At 43.8% G+C, this 25,177-nt stretch overlaps 1 protein-coding gene across 1 annotated transcript; it reads right to left on the bottom strand.

Annotated features, from left to right (window-relative positions):
• Nucleotides 1–5: 5 nt before the first annotated feature.
• Nucleotides 6–9,039, bottom strand: ccdc43 (coiled-coil domain containing 43). The gene is made up of 5 exons (XM_072693815.1): nucleotides 8,861–9,039; nucleotides 6,428–6,521; nucleotides 5,985–6,120; nucleotides 4,999–5,051; nucleotides 6–3,685 (listed from the first exon to the last, which is right to left on the bottom strand). Exons 1-5 carry the CDS (start codon nucleotides 9,020–9,022, stop codon nucleotides 3,498–3,500), a joined length of 633 nt encoding a protein of 210 aa, XP_072549916.1. The 5' UTR covers nucleotides 9,023–9,039; the 3' UTR covers nucleotides 6–3,497.
• Between the last annotated feature and the right edge of the window lie 16,138 nt (nucleotides 9,040–25,177).

The following is a 25,177-nucleotide window of genomic DNA, read 5'->3' as shown; positions in this document are numbered from 1 at the left end:
CAAACTGATGCGTAATTGCCATTTTTATAGTTATTTGGAAAGGTATTAAAATGCACCCATTTCAATTCATTGCACACAGTCAGGGGGAAAAGCACAGGAAAAACAGTAGAAACCCAGATACCTGTTTAGTAAAACAGAATAATTATTAAAGAAATATAAATCTGAAACTCAAACAGGACCTCACACAAATCAGATCAGAAAACAAGATGAGATAGAGTCTGGAGGGTTAAAAATAAAGTAGTCCCAAGTGTATCTGATCTGCAAAATGCCTTTGTTCCATTAAGCAATCAGTTAGGAAGAAGCTTGTCTGAACCTTCCCCTCCTATAACATACCAAGCATGTGTTTTTCTTTTTTCTTTTTAAGGGACAGCAATAGGTAACAGAGGTGTTGGTGTGTATACAGTACAGCCCACATGGTGCATAAAAAGGCAGTCTACGAGGTACAGATTGGCACGTGTAGCAGCTTCAAATGAACATCTGAAAAAAATACACAATCCTTGTTATGGCTTTGACAGTATACTGCTTATATATACTCATGTAAAGGAATATTCTAGTGTTTAACAACCTAACCTTTCTCTACTGCATGTGTAGCGCTTGGTTGATTACCAGATAAAAAAAAAAAAAAAACACAACACAGACAACCTGTTTACTCAAAACACGCAGCCCAGCTGTTCTTCAGCACCTGGCTCTTGGATTCTAAAGCAATGTTAGGTTGCATGTAGAAACATTCGTATTTTGACTTCTTAAAATTAAAGAGGTTTTTGTGATAGGCACAGGGAAAATGTACACAGAAAAAAGCAATTTTGGAACATAGACTCCCAAAACAGCCATTTTCTGGACAGCATTTTCCCCCCTAGAGAAAACACAGAATTCCCTGTATAAAGTCTTCAGGAATAAATTATATACAGACCACCCAGAACATGAACACCATCTGCTTGCTTCATTGTCCATTATATCTGCTCCACTTACCACACAGGAGCACTTTGTAGTCCAGACTGTATCCATCTGTTTCTCTGTATACTTTATTATTACCCCTTACACCCTGTTCTTTAGTGCTCAGGACCCCCATCACACCAGCACAGAGCAGGTACTATTTGGGTGCTGGGTCATTTTCAGCACTGCAGCGGCACTGACATGGTGATGGCCACTCATTGTCCACACTCTATAAGACACTCCTACCCAGTTGCTTCACCTTGTAGATGTAAAGTCAGAGACAGAAGCTCTGTATCTGTTGCTGCACAGTTTGTGTTGCTCATCCTCTAGTCCTTCATCGGTGCTCATAGGACACTGCCAGCTGGATATTTGTGGTTTGGGGGACTTTTCTCAGTCCAGCAGCAATGCTGAGGTGTCTGATCTACTACTAATACTACCTGCTCTGTCCTGAGAAAGAAGGCTAAAACCAAAGTACGCAGAGATACAGATGAACTAGAGTCTGGAATTATAGAACTTCAGAGTGCTCCCATATGGGAAGCTGAGTGAGTATAAAAACAAGGAAGTGTATTAATGTTATGGCTGATGGGTGCAAATGTGTTTGAGTCAAAAGGTTCACTGTTCTGGTTTTAAATACACACACAAAGATTTGTTAGACTCAGCAGATAAAAAACAAACAAACAACAAAACACTAGAGCATTTCCTTAAATGCATCCTTGGTGAATACAACAGGGTTAGCATGAGCCGTTCAGAGGACGTGTTCAGTAACTAAACCCATGTCCAGTCGTTTTAACTGTACGCAAAGTTCACCTCTTTGGGTCATCCGAGTGTGCACTCTGCATATTGCTACATGTAAAGGCGGCCTGCGGCAGTTTCAAGTTGTTTTGGAAAGGCTTGTAAGCAGCGGGCTAGCTGAAAGCATAGGCCGCCTCTGTGCTGTTTCTGTTGCTGGAATTGTTGAGCATGATTTATATGCAAACAAATGGGAAAGCACACTGGTTTACCTCCGAGAAGCAGCTTAAACACAAAGACAAGAATGGGCTCTCAATTGTGTAGAATTAATAATAAACAGAAATCGGGACATCTTAAAGATGAACAAAAAACTAGAAGGCTTGGACAATGTCAGAGATTTGAGCTTAGAGGGATGACATGCCAAATTTACTAAAGCAAGTGTATATGTTAAAACGGTCATTTGATCAGTGATTGACGACTTATGATATATTCCTTGCTCAGCCCCAGTGGCTAGAGTGATTTTCAGCTTTAGTCCTGACGACCTCTTGAACATTACAGTAAGGTTTCTCCAGCTCAACAGAGTTGGGGCTGAATTCATAGAGCATCTCAGAGCAGCAGTGCTGATCTAGGATCAGATTCCTCTATTATTTTTTACTGATGTTGAAAGGAACAGGTCAGAGATTGGTTCCTTTACTCTGAAGCACTATAATGTAATTATGTAGTTGCCCTTAACATTAGTTATTACTTGATGCTTGTTGAACTTGCTCATGTTTAACAGGCAAAATATTCTCCACAAGGGGGCACTATTAGTACTCAAACAGAACTTTTCCGGACATTACCCGAAGGAGCCGCATGTGTGAATGCCAAAGTCTAGCCAGACCTTAGCCAGCCAGACTGCTCGTGCAAAATCTGGGAAACGTGGAGTGAGCCCATGTGTTAAAAAAGGAGCAAGTAGTTATCTGGAGAATCCACAGTGGGCGTGTGGATGTTTTTCATGCGACTGGCGTGAAACCAAGATCCTATACCATTTTTGCGGCATACGTTTTGCTTCCCGCTATGCCCCCAGCAAGTGCTACACAGGTGCTGCCCCCTCTCCTGAATCACATGGAGCATTTCCTCATTTCCTGTAGTAATAAGAACACACCTGGCACAAAAACTCTCCAGCTCTACGCTACATATATGGAAAAAAAGGCAACTGTGGAGAATTCTTTGGACGTTTTCTTGAGTTCATATCTGAAAATGGCTCATGTTTCTCTACAGTGAACACAAAACCCACTCAGAGGTACTTTGTTTACATCTCAACCACTGAGCTATGCAGAAATGTCAAAAACTATCAGAGGAATTCCCCCTTAAAAGAATACTGAAGACTTGTGGAATTGTTTTTCCAAGAACTGTATTTAGGAACACCCTGGTGAACTTCAGTATTTGCCTTAAGATCCTTTCAAATTTCTTATTTCCTCAGAAAGCTTTTCTGAATCCAGCCTCAGACTCTGTCTAAGCTAAGCCAATGTGTTAAAGCAGGAAAACCCCAACTGTGCAGTGCATGAGGTCACCAGGACTACAACGGAGAAGCACGGTTACTGGCTTTGGATGGATATGATCAGTCGCTGAATGTGTGCTATGGCTTTAGTCAGTCAGGCCCTGGGTTAAAATCCCTTAGCACAGCTGCTGGTCACTGGGTAATAGTAATAATAATAATAAAAATAAAAAATAGGTATAATTGTGGGTGCCTACACCTTACACCAGAACATAGTCCGTACAGGTGCCGTCGTTTTCTCGCATTCTCAGTGAAGAACCTAATACAGTCCAAATCAGATTCCAATGATGCCTCATGTTTATCTCTTGCGTTCCCCTTTCTGTGTGCGTTTCTTCTCTTTTTCTTTGCGCTCCTGTTTGGACAACTTGTCTTTCTCCCTCTGCATCTTGTCCTGCTCTTTCTTCTTCTGCGCGTCCTCCTTTGCCTGCTCTCGCTGATTCCGGCGGCGGCTCAGGACATCCTCCACGTTGGTGTTTTTGAAGAGGGCTGAGGGTCAGAGTGAAGGATAAAAGTGCAGTACACTACTAGCAAAAATGACCTGCTTTTAGAGACCCTCTAGCCTGTGTTACATTACAATGCCAGACAGGTTCTATTTAATTGGGGTTTAGATTCAGCAGATCTGGCAGTAATCATGCCTGGGCGTGGCTCATGAAACGAAACCCAGTGGTCAAATGAATTTAGCTAACTGGTTGAGTCAGTAGCTAGTGCAATAGAATGATCATGTAGAAGCTGCACTATGTTTACTCATGTTGCCTTTCTCTCATATTAACATTCACTGATCTTAAACATTTAAACTTGACAAATATGCAAAAATAGAAAAACCAGGATCAGGTTTGTACAGCATTGAATATTAAAATAGATGCAGCATCCATCTGGAAGCCTGAAGTTTGGACTTTGTCCATGTTTGTTTTGTCCAACAGTGTCAGAAACCACACAAACAAGATGCTACCTGAAGTACAGACACTTCTATTACTTTTGGCATAACTAAAATATTACACTAGTACATTAACCTCCTAGCTCCAGTTTAAAAAAAAAATCCAAACCAAATGCACCTTGGCTGACTGATGACATTTTGGGGTACTGAGTGAAAACTACAACTAAGCAAACGACCAAACACAAAAAGAGCATCCAGCAGGAATAGGTTCATTTGTTTGTTTGCTTACAGCTGCGTTTAGGTGACCACTGTCACCTGCTTACTCACCTGTCTCCTTTTTTTTTTTTTTACCAAACTTATTATTACAAACTTGTTATTGCTGGACATTAAGACTGATGACCCTCACTGCTGGATTAATACACAACGGGCCAAAAAGTATTGCTTCAGAGAAATGTGGACGAAGCTACACCTCCAAGAACCTCCATTTTAGAGAGACCATATCTTCAAACCTGGACCCTGCATCCAGTTTCCACTACTGGATGATGTTCTCTCTTAAGTTAATGGAACAGTTCATGTAATTGATCGGCCACTTGTGTGACACACCTACCAGTGATTACAAAGTCCAGAACTGGAAACTGGATTCAAGGTCCAGACTGGAAAACCTCTTGTAGACGAAACCCTGAATCAAGACCAACTGGCCAAAATATTTTTTCAATAGATTTTCAATAGATCATATTTATGCATTAATAGAGGGACGTTAAAGTTGACTGGAATGTACATCTTACACGTTATACAACGTTATTCCTTACCAACTCGAAAGGGAAACCTTTTTTTTCTTTTTGGAATGTCTGGGAATTTGGGTTAGCAATCTGAGCCTGAGGAATTATCTGAATGGATTTGTGCAAAAATAGAAACAAAAGGATACATTTATCACTGGGGATTCCCACAGCTCCTGTCTCCTCCTCCTCTTCACCTTCAGTGTGAAAGTCAAGGACATTTAGAGATACTTGAGAGTCCTCAGATGGGTGAGTCTAGCTGGAAAGTGGAAAACATGGAAACAGGCTAGCTAACCGGTTCAGCTGATGATGACCTAAAAATATAAATTTATGATTTTGATTTATGTTGATCTATTCATCTACTGTCCACACGGCCATGAGTTTAGCAGATAAGACAAACCTCATGAAAACACAAACACATCACTAAACAGATTCATTAAGAGATGCATGACCATTCCGTCTCCTAGTAAAACAGCAGGTGTCAGCACCTATAGTTGGTTTGTTAATTCGTTTATAAACTTGGGAGCGTTTTCCCTTGGTTTGATTCGCTTTCACACAGGAAAAAAATCCAAGCACAACAAATCATGCGAGAACGTTCTCTCTGTCCACTGTCTATAGACCAATCTGGGAAGGGGGCAAGAAAGTAAATACCGTAAAGATGGTAATGTAATCTGGACTAGTGCAAATTCCTGTACAATTTAACATAGCGCAACAGCAGAGATGACATTTGTTTATCAATGTAGTAATTAACTGCGATAGACTGGTGCCCCTCTGGTGTCCAGAGGGTATTCCCTTCCTCCCTTACACCCAATGATTCCTGGCAGGTTCTGGACGCACTGTGACCCTAACCAGGAAGGAGGGGATATGAAGATGGGTGTAGTAATTATCTGGGCAATATACCAGCTTCAGTGCAAAACACGTTTGGCTACGGGAGTCGTTTAGCTTAGAGTTGCAGAATTCACCTGATAGCTGAGGTCAGATCATATTCTCACCATCAACAAACCACTCCAGTGTTCATTAGGGGCCGGACTGAGACCACCTCCCCTTATAAAGAATGAAAACGAACCAGAGTTCGATTTAACCAGACTAAAAAGGGCAGGTGTGAAAACGCAGAGTCTTAAATGAGTAAGGATATTCTTCCTCGTCTGTGACATTGGCGTACTGAGCGAGTAACGCCTCTTTCCTCTTCTTGTCCTGCTCAGTCACTTCTTTCTGCTTGACCACAATCTGGGCCTGTTTCTCGATCAAACTGGCGATGGCCTGAACCTCATCTAGAGAGAGACAGAGGACCATAAGAGACAAAAAGAAAGTAGACTCTCGATCTACACTCTTCACTTCAATTATGAATATTATTAATGATATTAAAGTGAAGCTAAATCACACCAAAACTAAACCACGGTCAAATCAAATCACTGCAAAACCTTTTTAGGATGCACAGAATAATTTCCCAACTTTGCTGGTCTTTGAGATTTCCAGCCCTGCTCTCAGTGAGGGCTATGTGGAAGTGGGTATGATTAGGATGAAGGCAGTAAAATTAGACTGGTCAGTAGTGTGATTTTATGATTAAGCTGCACTCACCGTCCGGGTGGCTGCTGGCGGCTTTGGATCGAGAGGAGCAGTCGGTCCACTGGTTTAAGATCTCCTGACAAACCTCCTCGAGTGCGTCTTCCTCCTAACAAGAGAAGAGAACTGGAGTTACTTTCCCATCGTCGCCGATTTTAGACACTTCCACATGCACAACAAACACACAGGAGCTGCATGTCTAATATCTGCACCCATGCATTTGGATGAGTGAGAGAAGTGCACTTTGCATGCATCCATAAGCACGCCCCATAAACTGTGATTAGGCTCGTACACGTTGGCTGGTGCTAAACGCTCAGTATATCTGACCCGGAGTTTGAAGCTGAGTGATTGCCTGCACCTAAGGCCCCGTTTACACCTGGTCGCTTCATGTGACTAGTATCTGGATTGTATTCTGATGAAATTTCAGCCACGTGTTTACACTGGGTAGTCAAATGCGTCTTTGCTGGCGTTTCAGTAGTTGTACTGGAAAGGGTTTCAATGGTCGAATGCGGCCGGAATCGAGACGGACGTGTTCATGCTGCTATAACGTGTCTCGAATGCCACCTCTCGAAGTGGTCTGAGCGATCGGACTTGTATCTTGTGTCATGGGGGAGTTTACACTTGCATGTTTATGTAGTTCGGCCTGATCCAGATATGATCCTGATAGTCAGGACGGATCAAGTGAGCAGGTGTAAACAGGGTCAGGTGCAGCTAGCAAACAGGGTGTGAAACAGTAGTTTGTTATTGTCATTGGGAATTGGTCTTGTCTTGGTTGAGGTGGACTAGGGAACTGTTGTCGAGTGTACAGTGAATTATGAGCTAATTTAATAAAATTATCCATTTTCTTCTTAATTTGTTTTATTATATATGATTAAAAAAAATATTAATCAGGTCTCGGACTACCAAAATCTTCTCGCAGAAGGGCCACTTTTTGACCTGACTGACAGAAATCCTGTTACAATTAACACATAAATGATGCCACTTTGAAAACACCCGAAATAATATTAAGATTAAAATTAAAAGCTCCAAATTAAGCAGAGCATGAATTTATAATAATAATAATAACAATAATAAAGTGGTAAATCTTGGATTAAGTAGCAGTCCTTTTTTTTTAAAGTAGTGGTCAGTTTTATCTGCAAATAGTTCAACAGGTGAAGCCATGCGTCAGTACATTCACACTGATTACTGAGGTTCTCTGGGGGATTATCTATCTCTTTACCTTATGAATTTCTATATTAAGGGTCTTTCCTGTCCCTGGTCATTTCTAACATCATTTGTATTGGGGCTGTAATATGTAAATGAGCTGTGCAATACATAAACATATAACTGCAACACTGGAATTCTGTCCCGATTACTCAGCTGTTTTTTTGCAGCTATACAAGTAGAGACTGCAGCCCATCTGTCATATCCAGCAATGGAAAGAGACCACCATAAGACCACATAGGACGTTACATAGGTGCTGGTAGCTGCATTCAGACTGTACAGTGAAAGGGTATAGTTCCTCCGGGACTGGAGCTGGATAGCAGCCTAGTAAATGGCTGTCGGGTACTATTTATGGAGCAAGGGGTATATATGGAACCATGTGAGGGGCACCCTTGTCACCCAACACTCTGTCCTCTTACTTCTGGGGGTGTTGAGTCATATCACACATAAAAAAGCTCTTTATCTGAGCGGTAAGTGTTTATCTGCTCAGTAAAACGTTTAGAATATTAGAATAAACACTAATAATAACATTCCTACAGAAAGTGGTGGAGGTGGTTCTCCATCACTGTGTTCATCATTAGAACATCTCCAGGGTTCTCCTCATGGAGTCTAGTATTATTTAGAGTTCTCCTCAGATCAACACCTGGTTTGGTGGTAAATCAGGGCTTAATGATGGTAAATCAGGTGAGCTGCTGCTGCTGCTGCTGCTGCTGCTGATGGAGTTGAACACATCCTCCACGATGTGCTGGCTGGACTGGGGGGCGTCCAGGAGAAACCTGGAGGACCCGAGCTCTGTTCTTCAGACTAGCTCACCGACAAGATCTCACTACTTTCTTTCTTCAGATTGAGAAGCTCTTGTTTCTGCTTTTTACTGGATTTATGTTCACCTGCTTTATCTGTTCTGAGATCTGGAGCTTAATATGACTGTAAATAATGAGCCTCTGCACAGTACAAGCTGTGCATGCAGAGCTGTCATTTGAACTTGTCTGAGAAAGGCTGTGTCTCAAATGATCCCATGTTCCCTAAATAGGGCATAGGGACATTTTTTCTAGCAGTGCTTCTCAGCTTTCTTGCTGGACTCCTCCAGTACTGCACATTTTAGCGCTCCCTTGCTCCAACAACCCCACCATGGCCCACATGACAGGTTCAGATATTAAGTAAGGAGTGTGTGAGAGTGAGAGAGTGTGTATGTGTGGAGCTCCAGCCCCCTGTCACACTCAGCCCCCCGGTCTCCGGTCTCCTTACCAGCACGGCGGACAGAGTGGCCCTCAGAGCCTCCAGGCGCTCCGCCTCGCTCTCCTCCTCCTCCAGCAGGCTGCAGATGTAGGTTCCGTACACATCCCGGTCCACTTGCAGCGCGTCCAGCCGCGAACACAACCACGACTCGAACTCCGCCGGGCCCGCCATGCTGCCTCTCTGGGGTCCTCCGAGCGTGAGCCGGCAGTCCGCGCAGAACGCCTGAGGAAAAAAGCAGCGGCATGGCCCCACTGGCGGCGACCAAACTCCCAGGCTGAAAAAATAAATAAAATAAATAAATAAATAAAAATAAAATAAAAAATAATTTATAATATTCGAACAATCTTAATTCTCAATGATAAAATTTACTACAATACTATTTTTAAATGCGTTTTTAAATAAAATTGTATTTTATTTTATAACAATGAAAACTTCCGGGGGATCCAGGTGGTTACTACGGTGTTACTGAGTGGTTGCTACACTGTTAAAAGTTCTTAAAATGTTCCTCAAAGCACCTTAAGAGGTTCCCCCATAAAAGTTCCTCAAAAGATCCTAAAGGAACTTCTTAACAGTACCGTATTGCTTGGTGGATGCTTATGTAATCCTGATGGCTGTTTTGGTGTTGCTAGGTGGTTGCTAGGGTGTTGCTAGGTGGTTGCTAGGGTGATCCAGGTGGCTGCTATGCTGTTACTAAGTGGTTGCTAGGCAGTTGCTATGCGATTGATGTGGTATTACTCATTTGCTGCTATGGTGTTTCTAGGTAGATGCTATGGTAATCCCAGTAGTAGCTATGGTAGTTCTGGTGGTTACTGTGGTGTTGCTAAGTGGTCGATACATGGTTGCTATGGTATTACTCATTTGCTGCTATGGTGTTTCTAGGTAGATGCTATGGTAATCCCAGTAGTAGCTATGGTAGTTCTGGTGGTTACTGTGGTGTTGCTAAGTGGTCGATACATGGTTGCTATGGTATTACTCATTTGCTGCTATGGTGTTTCTAGGTAGATGCTATGGTAATCCCAGTAGTAGCTATGGTAGTTTAGGTGGTTGCTGTGGTATTGCTAAGTGGTCGATACATGGTTGCTGTGGTATTACTCATTTGCTGCTATGGTGTTTCTAGGTAGATGCTATGGTAATCCCAGTAGTAGCTGTGGTAGTTCAGGTGGGTACTGGGTTGTTGCTAAGTGGTCGATACATGGTTGCTGTGGTATTACTCATTTGCTGACTGCTATGGTGTTATTAGGTGTTTGCTAGGCAGGGAGTTAGTGTGGTATCCCAGGTGTTTGCTATGGTGTCTCAGTGTGGTGGTTGCTGTGGTACCCCATGTGGCTGGTTGAGTGTTACTAGTATATTTGCTTTGTTTTTGCTGTGTTTAATGCCTCGAGGTGTTGTGTGCCTCATCATCTCTCTCACATGATTACAATCTCTCACATGATTACAATCTCTGTCTGTCGCTGTTGTTTGCAAATTTACTGACTCTTTGCTGTGTTTTCAGCACCTGTGTTGTCCGTCCTTTGCCACTAGAGGGCGCTGCGAGCCTGTGAGAAAGCGCTCTGCCTGAACCTGGTTGAAATGGGATCTTGGGCTGCAGCTAGTCTGAATGGTGAGGACTGTGAATACAGCACAGGCTCTGTGTGTGAGATACTAGTGAATATTTAATGACCTACAAACCATTTCTGAGACAGACAGGAATATAACCCTCTGTTATAATATACATATAATGATTGTCATGCAAAAACCCTGTATCTCCAAAATTACATCTTTACAGAAGAAAAAAAAAACTTCGGAAGACATTGTGAAAAGTAGAGCTGTCACACGATTAATCTGCAAACTTTAATGGGTTAACCTTTTTTTTAACGCAAATTAATCTTCTTACCACTTAGCAACACCACAGTAACCATCTGACCATCTGATCTACCACAGCTGCTACAGGGATTACTATAGACTCTACTTAGCAAAAGACCATTACAGCAAATGAGTAATTCCACAGCAACCATGTATCGACCACTTAGCAACACCACAGTAACCACCTGAACTACCACAGCTAGTACTGGGATTACCATAGCATCTACCTAGCAAGACCATTGCAGCAAATTAGTAATACCACATCATTCGCATAGCAACTGCCTAGCAACCACTTAGTAACAGCATAGCAGCCACCTGGATCACCCTAGCAACCACCTAGCAACACCCTAGCAACCACCTAGCAACACCAAAACAGCCATCTGGATTACATAAGCATCCACCTAGCAATACGGTACTGTAAAAAAGTTCCTTTAGGATCTTTTGAGGAACTTTTATGGGGGTCTCAGTTTTAAGGTTTTAAGTTTTAAGGTTTGGCCCCAACTCGGCCCTCTCTTTACAGAGGCTAGTGACGTGTTAGCGCTTTTACTTAGCGATGTAAACACAGCATCGCTACTGTTGAGCTCAGAGGTTAGATTACACTTTATTTATGCTAAAATATGGATTAAATCTTAAATAACTAACTCTCATTCTCTTACACACACACACACACACACACACGGCTGCTCCTCTCTTAGCTATTAGCTTAATCCAGCCCAATGACTGATCCTCCATTTATCTCCTAAGAAGTTGGTGAAGCCTTTTCTCTATTAAAGCTTCGTCGTGTTCGAGGCTGAAGTTCTCTAAACTACAATCAGATATTATAAGAACAAATTCAAGGACGTGCTAGCTAACATTTCGGCCTGTGATTAATCAGAATTACCTAATTAATCACAGAATACTGTTGTTCGTATTTTATTCCAGGGCATTGGGCATTTGACAATTCATGTTATGTCAAAAAGTGGAGATACAAGGTTATGTTAGGATCACAGTGACGGTAAGTATAATGGCAATGCGCTTAGTTCGTTGGGTCACAGCATAGAAAGGTTTTTCTATAAACAGTCTATTAGTATTTACTGCACTGAGCCTGTGAGACCCCAACTACACCACTACTACTGCTAGTCTATTAGTATTTACTGCACTGAGCCTGTGAGACCCCAACTACACCACTACTACTGCTAGTCTATTAGTATTTACTGCACTGAGCCTGTGAGACCCCAACTACACCACTACTACTGCTAGTCTATTAGTATTTACTGCACTGAGCCTGTGAGACCCCAACTACACCACTACTACTGCTAGTCTATTAGTGTTTACTGCACTGAGCCTGTGAGACCCCAACTACACCACTACTACTGCTAGTCTATTAGTGTTTACTGCACTGAGCCTGTGAGACCCCAACTACACCACTACTACTGCTAGTCTATTAGTATTTACTGCGCTGAGCCTGTAAGACCCCAACTACACCACTACTACTGCTAGTCTATTAGTGTTTACTGCACTGAGCCTGTGAGACCCCAACTACACCACTACTACTGCTAGTCTATTAGTATTTACTGCACTGAGCCTGTAAGACCCCAACTACACCACTACTACTGCTAGTCTATTAGTATTTACTGCGCTGAGCCTGTAAGACCCCAACCACACCACTACTACTGCTAGTCTATTAGTATTTACTGCGCTGAGCCTGTAAGACCCCAACCACACCACTACTACTGCTAGTCTATTAGTGTTTACTGCACTGAGCCTGTGAGACCCCAACTACACCACTACTACTGCTAGTCTATTAGTATTTACTGCACTGAGCCTGTGAGACCCCAACTACACCACTACTACTGCTAGTCTATTAGTATTTACTGCACTGAGCCTGTGAGACCCCAACTACACCACTACTACTGCTAGTCTATTAGTGTTTACTGCACTGAGCCTGTGAGACCCCAACTACACCACTACTACTGCTAGTCTATTAGTATTTACTGCGCTGAGCCTGTGAGACCCCAACTACACCACTACTACTGCTAGTCTATTAGTATTTACTGCACTGAGCCTGTAAGACCCCAACTACACCACTACTACTGCTAGTCTATTAGTATTTACTGCGCTGAGCCTGTAAGACCCCAACCACACCACTACTACTGCTAGTCTATTAGTATTTACTGCGCTGAGCCTGTAAGACCCCAACCACACCACTACTACTGCTAGTCTATTAGTGTTTACTGCACTGAGCCTGTGAGACCCCAACTACACCACTACTACTGCTAGTCTATTAGTATTTACTGCACTGAGCCTGTGAGACCCCAACTACACCACTACTACTGCTAGTCTATTAGTATTTACTGCGCTGAGCCTGTGAGACCCCAACTACACCACTACTACTGCTAGTCTATTAGTATTTACTGCACTGAGCCTGTAAGACCCCAACTACACCACTACTACTGCTAGTCTATTAGTATTTACTGCGCTGAGCCTGTAAGACCCCAACCACACCACTACTACTGCTAGTCTATTAGTGTTTACTGCACTGAGCCTGTGAGACCCCAACTACACCACTACTACTGCTAGTCTATTAGTATTTACTGCGCTGAGCCTGTAAGACCCCAACCACACCACTACTACTGCTAGTCTATTAGTGTTTACTGCACTGAGCCTGTGAGACCCCAACTACACCACTACTACTGCTAGTCTATTAGTATTTACTGCACTGAGCCTGTGAGACCCCAACTACACCACTACTACTGCTAGTCTATTAGTATTTACTGCACTGAGCCTGTGAGACCCCAACTACACCACTACTACTGCTGAATCAGCCTCTGTGTATAAATCTCACATACAGATCCAGGTAAACCTTTGGTAAAGGACGTCTTCACTGATATTACATGATATGAACTCAGATGGGATGTGTGTGTGTGTGTGTGTGGGGGGGGGGGTGTAGGAATGGTCATGATTTGGGTCAGTTTTGTTGAGCAGTAGGGTGGCATGTCCTTAAATCCCCTCAGCCCCTATCTGCACTCATTTAACCAGATTCACTGTTGTTAATGAATCGTATCCGACCAGTGAAGTCATCTGATTCTCATTCTGACAAAGACATGAATACAGTGTACTGTGTGTGTGTTAGTGTGTGTGTGTGTGTGTGTGTGTGTTAGGGAGGCATGCTCAGGGGATAAAGAACAGAATGACTATTGTTCTTGTGTGTGTCCCCTGTGTGCTTCGTGTCGGAGAGGAATATGTGCTGACTCTGAACACACAGTGCAGGAACCAGAGAAAGCACACCCTGAGACGTCTACACACCTTAAACACACTCAATAACACACTCTGAAACACACTGAAAACTGACACATATGACGATGATGATGATTATGATTATGATTATGATGATTATTATTATTATTATTATTTATTTTTTTATTCAGCAACAGCTTCAGATTACCCACTAACTTCTATAAATTATTAATATAGCATATTCATTATGTACTGTAAATTATTTAGTATTAACTATAAAAGATTTAGTATTAGAAATAAGTATTTACTTTGAAGTATTTTATATTTAATGTTTTTACTATAACTGATATAGTATCTACTGCAAATTATTTAGTATTTGCTCTACTTTAACTGATTTAATATCTAATATAAAGGAGTCAGTTACTGTTAAACATTATTCAGTGTCTACTGTATTTATTTATTATTTACTATACTATAAAGGGTTTAGTATCTACTACAAATTATTCAGTATTAACTGTACATTATTTAGTATTCACTATACTGTAAATTATTTAGTATCTACTACAAATTATTCAGTATTTACTGTAAATTATTTAGTATTCACTATACTGTAAATTATTTAGTATCTACTACAAATTATTCAGTATTAACTGTAAATTATTTAGTATTCACTATACTGTAAATTATTTAGTATCTACTACAAATTATTCAGTATTTACTGTAAATTATTTAGTATTTATTATACTATAAAGGATTTAGTATCTACTAAAAATGGTTCAGTATTTACTTTAAATTATTCAGTAATTACTATGACATATTCAGTATTTACTATACTCTAAATTATTTAGTATCTACTACAAATTATTCAGGATCTACTAGAAATGGTGCATGTTATATAGGCTATGTATATAGTATACTATTTAAAGTATTTTTATGTACTATTTATAGTACTAATTTAGTATTTTAAAAAAAAGATTTATTATCCATTACATATTAGTCAGTATTTACTGCATTGTAAATGAGTTAGTATGTACTATAAAGTATTCAGTATTTACTGTACTATAAATCATTTTGTATCTGTTATAAATGATTAGTTACTGCTATATATTACTCAGTATTTACTGTAAATGATTCAGTACCTACCATAAATGATGTAGTAACTACTCTGAGACTCTAATGTGTTGAGTGATTAGAGCGAGGAACTGAAGGGCACTCCCACACAAGGCCCCATAAGAAGATATATTCCTAGTAAAAGTGCTTTATGTTTATATAAACTAATGTCATATTTAAGGACAGTCAGCTGATCTGTGCTGAAGTGTCTCTCTGGACTTTTCCTTCATGACCAAGAAGTGTTTGTAGAGCTGCTGTGTCCATCCTGATGCTTTCCTCTGAGCTGTGCTTTGAGCTTCAGGCGAATGTAGCTGCTTTCAGCATGCATGAATGTGTGTGTGATCTGATTGGTGTGACCCCGTCCATATCTGCAGCTCATACAGGGCGAGGCTCTCTCAAGCACTGGTTCCTCAAACACGAGCGATGTTCTGCGTTAATCCCTGAAATGATTTGTCAGTATATCAAATGTTTTAATATGCAGAATATTTGATATTCTAAATAGATGATTCCACTTGCTAAGATACACTAAATAGACAAACGTATTGGGACAGCTGCTCCTTCATTGTTTCTTCCTAAACCCAGGGTTAAAAGAGTTGACCCTGCTTGTGTTGGAGTTGTCTCTCCAGGGAAGAAGACTTTCGACTAGATTTTAGAGGAGCATTGCTGTGAGAATTTGATTGATTGATCAGCGAGGTCAGGATGTTGTATGATCACCACCCTACCTCATTCCGAAGCCCCCAACTCATCTCAAAAGTATTGGATGGAGCACCTTCCATCATTCCAGAGAGCACAGTTCTACAGTTTCTAAAAGAAGCCATTGGCAATACACTAGACACGGTGTGTGTGTGTGAGTGTGTGTGTGCATTTGCACATCTGTATCAGCAATATGTGTGCAACTTAAAGTAGCCAAATGCATTAATTAGAAGGGGTGTCCACAAACATTTGGACACATAGTGTATATTTGTGGTGTGTGCTATGGTGGGCTTTAACTTTACAGTGTCCTCCCCCACCAGCATGCACACTTTTGAAACCAAAACTAGGCCCTTGGCTGCTGAAAGTAGCTGGAAGTGAGGAGCAGAACGAGGATGTGTGTGTGTTGGTGTGTGTATATATGTGTGTGAGCACTGCTGGAAGCCCCTCGCAGGCTGAGGGGTCCTGGGTGGACGGCCCATGATGCCACTCTGCCTGGCTGAAGGCCATGCGCCACTATTTTTATCAAGGGGACACAGATTGATGTAAAGTGACTGGAGCCAGGGGGCGGGTGGGCTTCTACACACTCGAGTCCACAGGCACACGTACACACAAACACACACACACACGCATACACATGCAGAGAGATCTCCATCTCTTCCCATTGTGTTTAGGGAAGAGCCCTGGGAGCCAGTTGTCCTCACTGTTGTGTCCACATCTGAATGTGACACAAACTCAAACCCAGGCCCAAGCTCACACACACACACAGAGTGTGTGTTAGGTTGATGGTCCATGTCCTTAGCATACCCTGAGACCACTTTAGCCTACATACACACACATACACACCCAATTCTCTTCAGAAGTTTGGAATCACACAAACAAGAACTTCCCTGATGGCGGTTTGTATGACAGCACTTCAGACTTCATCCATTTCTGGAACATTTCGATTTCTGGCTTGTTGGTAGAACCCTTAGAACCCGTGTTCTAGATAGCACATTGAGAACGAATTGAGCATTTACTGCAAGCTGTGAAGATACTCACAACATGAACACACTAAAACGGCTGTACTAACATCAGATAAACCATTTGAGCGATGCCATAGAAAGGCCCGGCCAACATGTTACAGGCTCTAAGTGGGTTTGGACATACGTTGTTACTTATTGTGCTTCCCAAGTGGGCCCACCCTAGTCTTACATTGGTTCCATCTAGGTACAACCCAACCCAGATAGGGCCCATGATTAACCTCTCCTGGTCCCATCGCTGACGCTGGTGGATATCCAGTTGGGTCAACCATACAGGCCCTGGGTTATCTGGGGGAACAGTTCACATAACTGATCACACCAACCAAGGACAACAGTCCAGGACTGGAAGCTGGATTCAAGGTCCATATTTGAAGAACCATGTTTGCTTCCATAGAAATGACCCAATTTTATCATCAATTTAGGTAAGCCAATAAACCCCAGACTGACCCACCCCCAATTAACCCACCACTATCACTAGCAATGCTCCCGACACTAGGGGGCAGAGGAACAGCACTAACTGCCACCAATGCAGCATCACTAAGCAGCCAACGTGCTTGAAGGAAAGCGCTGGATCCTCAGCTTCATCAGCTAAGAGACGCCAGTGCCGGCCAGCATCTCTGTGGGAATGATGAGGCCATCTACCCACCCAGAGAAAGCGCCGGCCAATCATGCTCTCTCTCGGGCTCCGGCTGTTCTTCTAGGAGAAAGTAGAGTTAGGAGTCTTGTCTTGGTGGAGTGTGGTGCGCTTGCTTGGCTGGAGAACTGAACCCTAGTCTGCCACGGTACGGGCAGTGATGTTGCCCACTATGCTACACCAAAAGGCACAGGGTCACAGTGTGGCAGTGTGGAGACGTGTGGTGCTATCCAGGCTCGACCAGAGGAGGCTGGGTTCTCCTTCTGCGTCTTTAGTTCCTCTCAAGTTTTTTTTGCCTCTTACACTGGCATCACTGACTTGCTCACTTGGGGCTCACTTGGATCCGGGTCTCTGTAAAGCTGCTTCGTGACAAAGTCTGAAGTTTAAAGCACCATATAAATAAACCTCAACTTCAGCTAGAACTTGTGAGAGCTTCTGAAAGCAGAGCTGATCTGCATGTCTTAAAATTCTCCAGTACAGCTCCACTCTTAAAAATAAAAAGTGCTTAACACAGATCTTTGAGGGATGCCATAGAAGAACCACTTTTGGTTCCGTGAAATAATCAGTTGGTAATGAAGATGAGTGAGTGTGAAGAACATTGTTACATCCAGTGAAGGTTCTTTAAACCTTTAAAAGTGGTTCTTCTGTTGCATCAAGCATCACGTTTTATTTTTAAGATAAACTACAGCGACGAGACACTGACAAAAGTATTGGGACACCACCTGCTCAGTCATTGTTTCTTCTGTTTGAAATCAAGGATATTCAAAAAAGCTGATCCTGCTTTTGTTGGAGTAACTGCTGGAGTAACCGTCCAGGGAAGAAGGCTTGCTACTAGATTTTTAAGGAGCATTGCTGTGAGGATTTGATTGCATTCAGCAACAAGAGCATTAGTGTGGTCAGGATGTTGGGTGATCACCACCCCGCTTCATCATCCCCAACTCCCCAACTAATTGATGGAGCACCAACCCACCATCATTCCACTGCTCCACAGGGGGGCTTTATACCCCTCTAGCCCACGCCTGACATTAGGCAGCATGGTGCCAATAGGTTCATGATGTTTTACCTGCTCCAGAGAGTCCTGCAATACTTCTCTACAGGGACTAGACAAGCTGTGTGTGCATTTGCACATCTGTTTCAGCAATGGGTGCAAAGTCCTTAGAAGGGATGTCCACAAACCTTTGGACACATAGTGAACAATGGCTCGGTTCTTCATGATTCCTGGCTCAAACCCAGCTGCCATGTTGGTGATATTTTAAGAACTGTCCACTTTGAATGTGTGTTTGAGGGTATATGAGGCCTTGTGTAAGTGTGTGTGTGTGTGTGTGTGTGAGAGAGAGAGAGAGAGAGAGAGAGAGAGAGCGTCATCGGTGCTATTGTTAGGTCTGCATATAAAAGACAGTCCAGCTGTACAATAGAAACGGGGAAGGTCGAGTGTGCGGCTGTTTCAGTGGCATATGAAGTGGTCGGCTGGTCCAGAGGTTATCGCTTCTCGTCTTCTGCTTTTCTCTCTATGACAGCTCTCACCCACACCATCGTCCCCTCCACTCCCACCCCTCCTTATCTCGCCTGTCTCTCCATTCTCCAGCTCTTCTCTGCCCTTCTAGCGCGCCGCTCCGCTCTCATTGTTTGTCACCCATCTTGTCTTATCGCAGGGGCGACCCCTCTTCTTGCTGTGCTGCAGTTCAGGCATAAATCTGATTGGTGCAGTTTATCCCCCACCCCCACCCCACCCCCTAACCATAAATGTAGTTGATCCACCAAGATGAGTTTGGTGCCTCTTTTGTTGTACACTGGAGCTACAAGGCTAAAGTGGAGCTAAAGTAGCTAACGAGTAAAGGCAATAAACAGCCAGCAGTTGGGTGATTCCATTAGGGGGCGCTCAAAGCAGGATTTGTATTCACTGCAGTGGAGGTAAAGTGAATTACACGACACACCTGTAGGGAAAGCCCAGGAGCCAAAAAAACCAATTCTGGCATCAAAACAGCATTCCAGTCCACTATAACTGCACTGTATGGACAAAACTATTGGGACACACCTCTTAATCACTGAATTCAGGTGTTTCATTATTTAGTCCTATTGCCACAGGTGTATAAAAGCAAGCCCCTAGCCATTAGTGAAAGAATGGGTGGTTCGAAAGAGCCTACTGAACTCCAGCGTGGTGCTAATGCATAGGTGTCCCAATACTTTTGTCCATATAGCGCATGTTATAAAAAACAAAAGTTTTCATGTTTTTTTTCTTCTTTATCGCGTGTGAAGCTCCATGCAGACCTGCCCACGTTTCCTTGCTGTAGTTTAGTAGGGCTGTGTCCCAAACCACACACTACAACAGTGTTTCACAACTAGCCACCATTAGAACCTCATTCATTAGTAGTAGTGGTAATCGCCTTAGTAGAGTAAAGACGTGTGTGAGTTGGGACGCAGAATTAATTAGCACGTGTACATCATCAGAAATGAGGTTCAACACTGACGTTGCTAATAGTGTATCTTTTTCTTGCTGCTCGGTCTGAATCAAGGGAACCGAATACAACTATAAACACACCCTACGGGCCCTATCTTACACCCTGCGCAAGGCGGCGCGATGCTCACTGCTATCTCCCACCCTGCCAACCATCTATTTTCACTCCTTCTGCCTGCGTTGTTTAAACAGCAGCGCTGCTTGTGAATATACCTACGCCGATGGGCGTGGTGGTCTCGAAATGAGGGGCGTTCAGGTCAATTTCTGGCATATTGTTGTCAAGTCAAGTCAAGTCAGATTTATTTGTATAGCTTTTTACAACTGTTGTCGTCACAAAGCAGCTTTACATAATTAGTAGTTAGTAAAAGACAGAGACAAAGAAGAAAGAAGAAATAACGTAAGACATGACGGATCAAAGACCCCCAGTGAGCTCCAACGGCGACAGTGGCAAGGAGAACCTCCCTCAGAGCTGGAGGAAGAAACCTTGGGAGGAACCAAGACTCACAAGGGGGACCCGACCCGTCCTCCTCTGGTCAGAACTATTTAAACATCATCATTATCATTGGTAAAAATGACCAAACCAGATACAGCAGATAGTTAATAGTGGTGTATCTGTAATAGCTGTGTATTTTGGCAACAGAAAACACAGGAGTAGCACCACAGACTGAAAACAGCCTAGGCAGACGTTCGTCAACAGTCAGACGTTCGTTGCTATCTTGGCAGTAAATTGTCAACACAGGCGAGTGCAGCCCGACGCTCGTACCCCCCCCCTACGCTTTACACCACTGAAATAGCAACCCGCCAAAGTCAGACCGCACCTGGCTCTTAAAGGGAATGGCGAGAGACACACTGATTGGTTTATTACTGCGTGTTACGCCCAAAAAAACACACCCGTGATTAATTAAGAGACCCAGTACATGACTTTTGCACATTTCTTGGTGTACCTTTCTTGTCGTTACCATAGCAAAGACACACCGTCACGCCTAAATCAAGCTGCGCAGTGTGTGGCTGACGGCTCGCCGCCCCTATAAAGATGGCTAATATAGGGGCCCTAAGAGTCCTATTTTAGAGTTTTTGTTGTAAGGGACTTTCAGGAAACCGAGCCCAATCTGCCAGCGAGTCAAATCTGTGCTGATTTAGTTGGCATGATGCTAACTTCTGGCTGACGTTAATTAGCGACATTAGTCTCGTAGCTCCAGCGCTAACCCAGAGAACCGAACTTCAGGCACCATCAGACAGCATTCCAGGCTGATGGACTACACTTGGCTTGAGGGGGTAAACTGGCTAAATCTGATTTCTGATCGAACCACAGCTTAAAGAGTTGGTGCTTTTCTTTTATTAGCTTTGATAGGAGAGGCTGCATACTGATGGGAGACAGAGGCAGAGCTAATGGTGCTTGATCGCAAGGGGACAGAGGGCACACACACACACACACAGAGCGCAGCCTCAGAAGAAGAGTGTTGTGTCTCAGTGCGGAGCACTGGGAGTAGACTATGTAAGAAAAGATGGAGAGGCGAAGGCAGACGAGAGAGAGCGATAAACAGCTAATTAGTGGAGACGAGGAGGATGAGTGAGATGATGGAAGAGCCCGAGAGAGATACAAACATTTGTGTAGGCCCAAACACACACACAGATACACCCAAGCTCTGCATGGGAGGATGGGCTGGGGTCGAGTGTGTGGGAATTCCGGTGGGAGTGTGTGTGACAGAGCCATGTCAGCTCTCAGCTGGTTCTGAGAGGCCGTGCAAAGTTCAGTCTGAGTGACAACACTGCAGAGAGCTTCTAACACCAGCCATCTTCTGACTGCTTCTGTGTGTGTGTGTGTGTGTGTGTGTGTGTGAAACAAACACACAATTGTCCAGAGATGTGTCTTCACTGCTTCCAGCAGCGAGTGCTTTTAAATGGATGTATGACAATTAAAAAGGAGCTACTTGAAGGAGAGATGGAGGAAAGAGGGTGATGATGGAGTGATGAATATTCAGGAGGCCATGTTGGTGTTAACATCCAATGGGAACTCTCTCTCTTTCTCTCTTTCTCTCTTTCTATGTCTCAAAAATGCAAATCCTGCATGTGCTTTTCATGGGTCTGGTTTTGTTTTCTACTGAAATTTTCACTGTTACTGTTCACCGTCTAGTTCGCAGCCCGCCCTCTCATTATTACTCCCAGGTGTCTCTTGTCTGTGTTCAGTAGTTGCTCTATTATCCTGCAGTGCATCGCTGTTAAAAAGTATTGGGACACATTGCTTCTTCTGAAATTAAGAGTATAAAAGAAAGTTCATTCAACAAAAACGTTCATGAGGTCAGAATGTTGGATAATCACCACCACATCTTATCCCCAACTCATCCCAAAAGTATTGAATGGAGCGCCAGCCATCATTCCAGAGAACACTGCAGTTCCACTGCTCCACAGCTTAATGCTGGGGGGCTTTATACCCCTCTAGCCCACGCCTGGCATTAGGCAGCATGGTGCTAATAGGTTCATGTTTATCTGCTCCAGAGAGAATCCCAGAGAGAAACACTTGCATCTGTGTCAGCAATGGGTGCAACTTAAATAGTAGTTGAATGTATTTATTGGAAAGGGTGTCCACAAACATTTGGACATCTAGTGTACAAGTCGAATTCAATGATCAGGTGTAAACAGGATCTGTATCTTAGAAAAACGCACATATGTATGAAACTATTTTGAAGTGTCCCCAAACTTTTGATGAGCAGTATGTACAGTATGAGTGTGTGTGTGGCTAAGACAGTTACATATGTATGTGTGTGTGTGTGTGTGTGTAGGAAAGACTGAGAGTGTGTGTGTTACTCTGAGTCACTCTGCTCAGAGGTATTTAAGAATGCGTGATCCGTCTCTTTCCAGGTCGCTGAACTTCAGTGACCTCCTCCAAGCGCCGCTCTCAAACTTTTCCTCGTCTGGGCCCTGGCTGCCTGTCTCTGTTTCCGTGCCAACTCCTGCTGTTGCCATGGAGTGAAGTGCGTATGTGTGTGTGTGTGTGTGTGTGAAGAGGAGGTGGTGATGGCGATATCGGCCACTTAGCAAGAGAGGCCAATGTCCAGACGGCCAAGAGGCGGAGGGCAAATATTTAGCCTTGTCATTTCGGGACCCCAATGAGAAAGAGGGAGTGAAGGAGTGAGAGAGAGGGAGAAAAGCAAAGGGAGCGAGAAGCAGGGAAAAAGAGAGAAAGAGAGAGAGACAGAGACGTGACTGTGGCTTGGCACTGAAACCTCTGCACCCCTGCGTCCCCTTTCGCCACGTATTCAGGGTCACGGATCTCATCTCTTGGCTAATATCTCAAGCGCCCCACAGATGGGGGAATTAAATTGGAGGGCTGCCTCAGTATTGGCCAATGGACGGATGGACGGATGGATGGATGGTGTAGAGGGTGCAGGAGGCAGGGAGGGAGGGACTGGAGGCATAAGAGTGACAATGATTGATGATGGTAGGTGGGACAAAGTGGGGAGAAGGGAGTGGAGGGGAAAGAGTTGGCAAAGACGAAGCTAAAGTAAACACTAAGACCGATCCCATCCATTTCCTCTCTCTAGGTCTCTTGCTCAATATGTCCATAGTACCTAGAGCTCTCTCGCTCTCTGAGAACACCATGCAGACCGTCAGTTCCTGGAAACTTAAGACACAACTTACAGTTTAAAAAGTATCCCAATAGTGCGGAAGCCTGAAATGGTGCACGGGGCAGTTGCCTGGACAGAGACACTGAAAAAGCCAGGGGCATGAACATGGATCATGATAGGGGCAGGAACCTGGACAGTAATCAAGAGTGACAGGGACATACCAGATATGGACAGTGGAGCTGGCCTTGCATGATAAAGAACATCTAAAAAGAAGCCGGCACAAGAAAAGCCCTAGGCCCAGCACGATATCATCCTGTGAAGGTGGTGCAGGGACAGCCCAAATGACCAGAACAGGACCAGGATCTGGAGCTCAAATGGAAACAGCCTAAGGGGGCAGCATAAGAACATCCTTTGGAGCTGGTGAGGGGACAGGCCTAATGGCCAGCAGAGGAACATCTCAAGGAGCCTGCACAGGAACATCCTTTGGAGCTGGTGTGGGGACAGGCCTGCATGGGAACAGCCCAAGGGGCCAGCATAAGAACATCCTTTGCAGCTGGTGAAGGGACAGTCTAAATGTCTAGAAGAGGAACATCCTGAGGATCTTGCACATGATCAGCCCAGTGGAATGGCACAGGAATGTCCTGAGGTGCTAGTACAGGGACATCCTTAGGAATGGCCTTAATGGCCAGCATAGGAACAGTGAAAGGGGACTGTCTTGAAGTGCTACATTAACAGGACAGGACAGACATGAGCAAGATACAGGGCAGAAGATAGGACAGACTCAGAGGCTAAAGACAGGACAAACTTGTGGACTGGATACAGGACAGATTCAGAGGCTTGGGTGAGACCTTGGGTAGACTTTTGTTGGCGGTCTTTCAGGCATCGCCACGCATGGTGTACGTCTTGATAGTGGCTGGTCTTGGGCAACGAGTGAGGTTACGGGGCCGGCAAGCAGCAGGTGTGGAGGTTGGGTGAATATGACTGTTGTTAAACAGCATGGACCCTATCTTACACAAGTACTTCACCCAAGTCCTCTCAGAAGAGGAGGGTCTTCAGTCTGGGTTTGAAGACAGCGAGTGTTGGACTCTGCCGTTCGGACACCCAGGGGAAGCTCGTTCCACCACTTTAGTGCCAGGACAGAAAAAAGCCTGGACGCTCGTCTTCCTTGGATCTTAAGGGATTCTGAGAACACCTCAGCACTCCTGGGATACCTGGTTTCAATCAGGTGCTCCTTAGACTCTAAGCTGGCATCGCTCACAGAGCCTGACTCACTAGTTTTTACACTCCAGCGTACGTGCGCATTTCCCCCACGCAGCTTTCGGGAGGACGCAACAGCAGGAACAGGAGCAAATGCCACATGTGACAGGAAGCAACCCAGGGCCTAATGAGCTAATTAGCATGACAGCCATGGGATGTTAAAGCTTGGCTGCTGGTGAAAGGTGGTAAGTCGCCTGACGTCGTCCAGAAAAGTTCAAGTTCTCAAAACCTGGATTGTTGGAGAATGCGAGCGAAAGTGTGAATGGCTTTTTGTGTGCGCAACAGGACGGAGAAGGTCCAGCTTAGTCGCAGATGCCTTTTAAAATAATGCAGCTATACAATAAATCTGAAGGACACACAGTGTGACCCCCGTTACAGTGACGGCCGTCCTTGTGCCATATGCTGGAGTTGCACTCACACCGAGGGGAATGTTAGCAAATTGATGTTTGAGCAGCTATTATTGGTTTATAAGCTCTCAAAAGTTTTACAGCAGATGCGTTTATAGTGTTGGGCTGAAGTCGAGAAGGGGTGTAA

This window comes from Salminus brasiliensis, chromosome 12 (genome assembly GCF_030463535.1).
Source record: "Salminus brasiliensis chromosome 12, fSalBra1.hap2, whole genome shotgun sequence".
Classification (NCBI taxonomy): Eukaryota; Metazoa; Chordata; class Actinopteri; order Characiformes; family Bryconidae; genus Salminus; species Salminus brasiliensis.
This window is presented reverse-complemented; position numbering and strand designations above follow the sequence as displayed.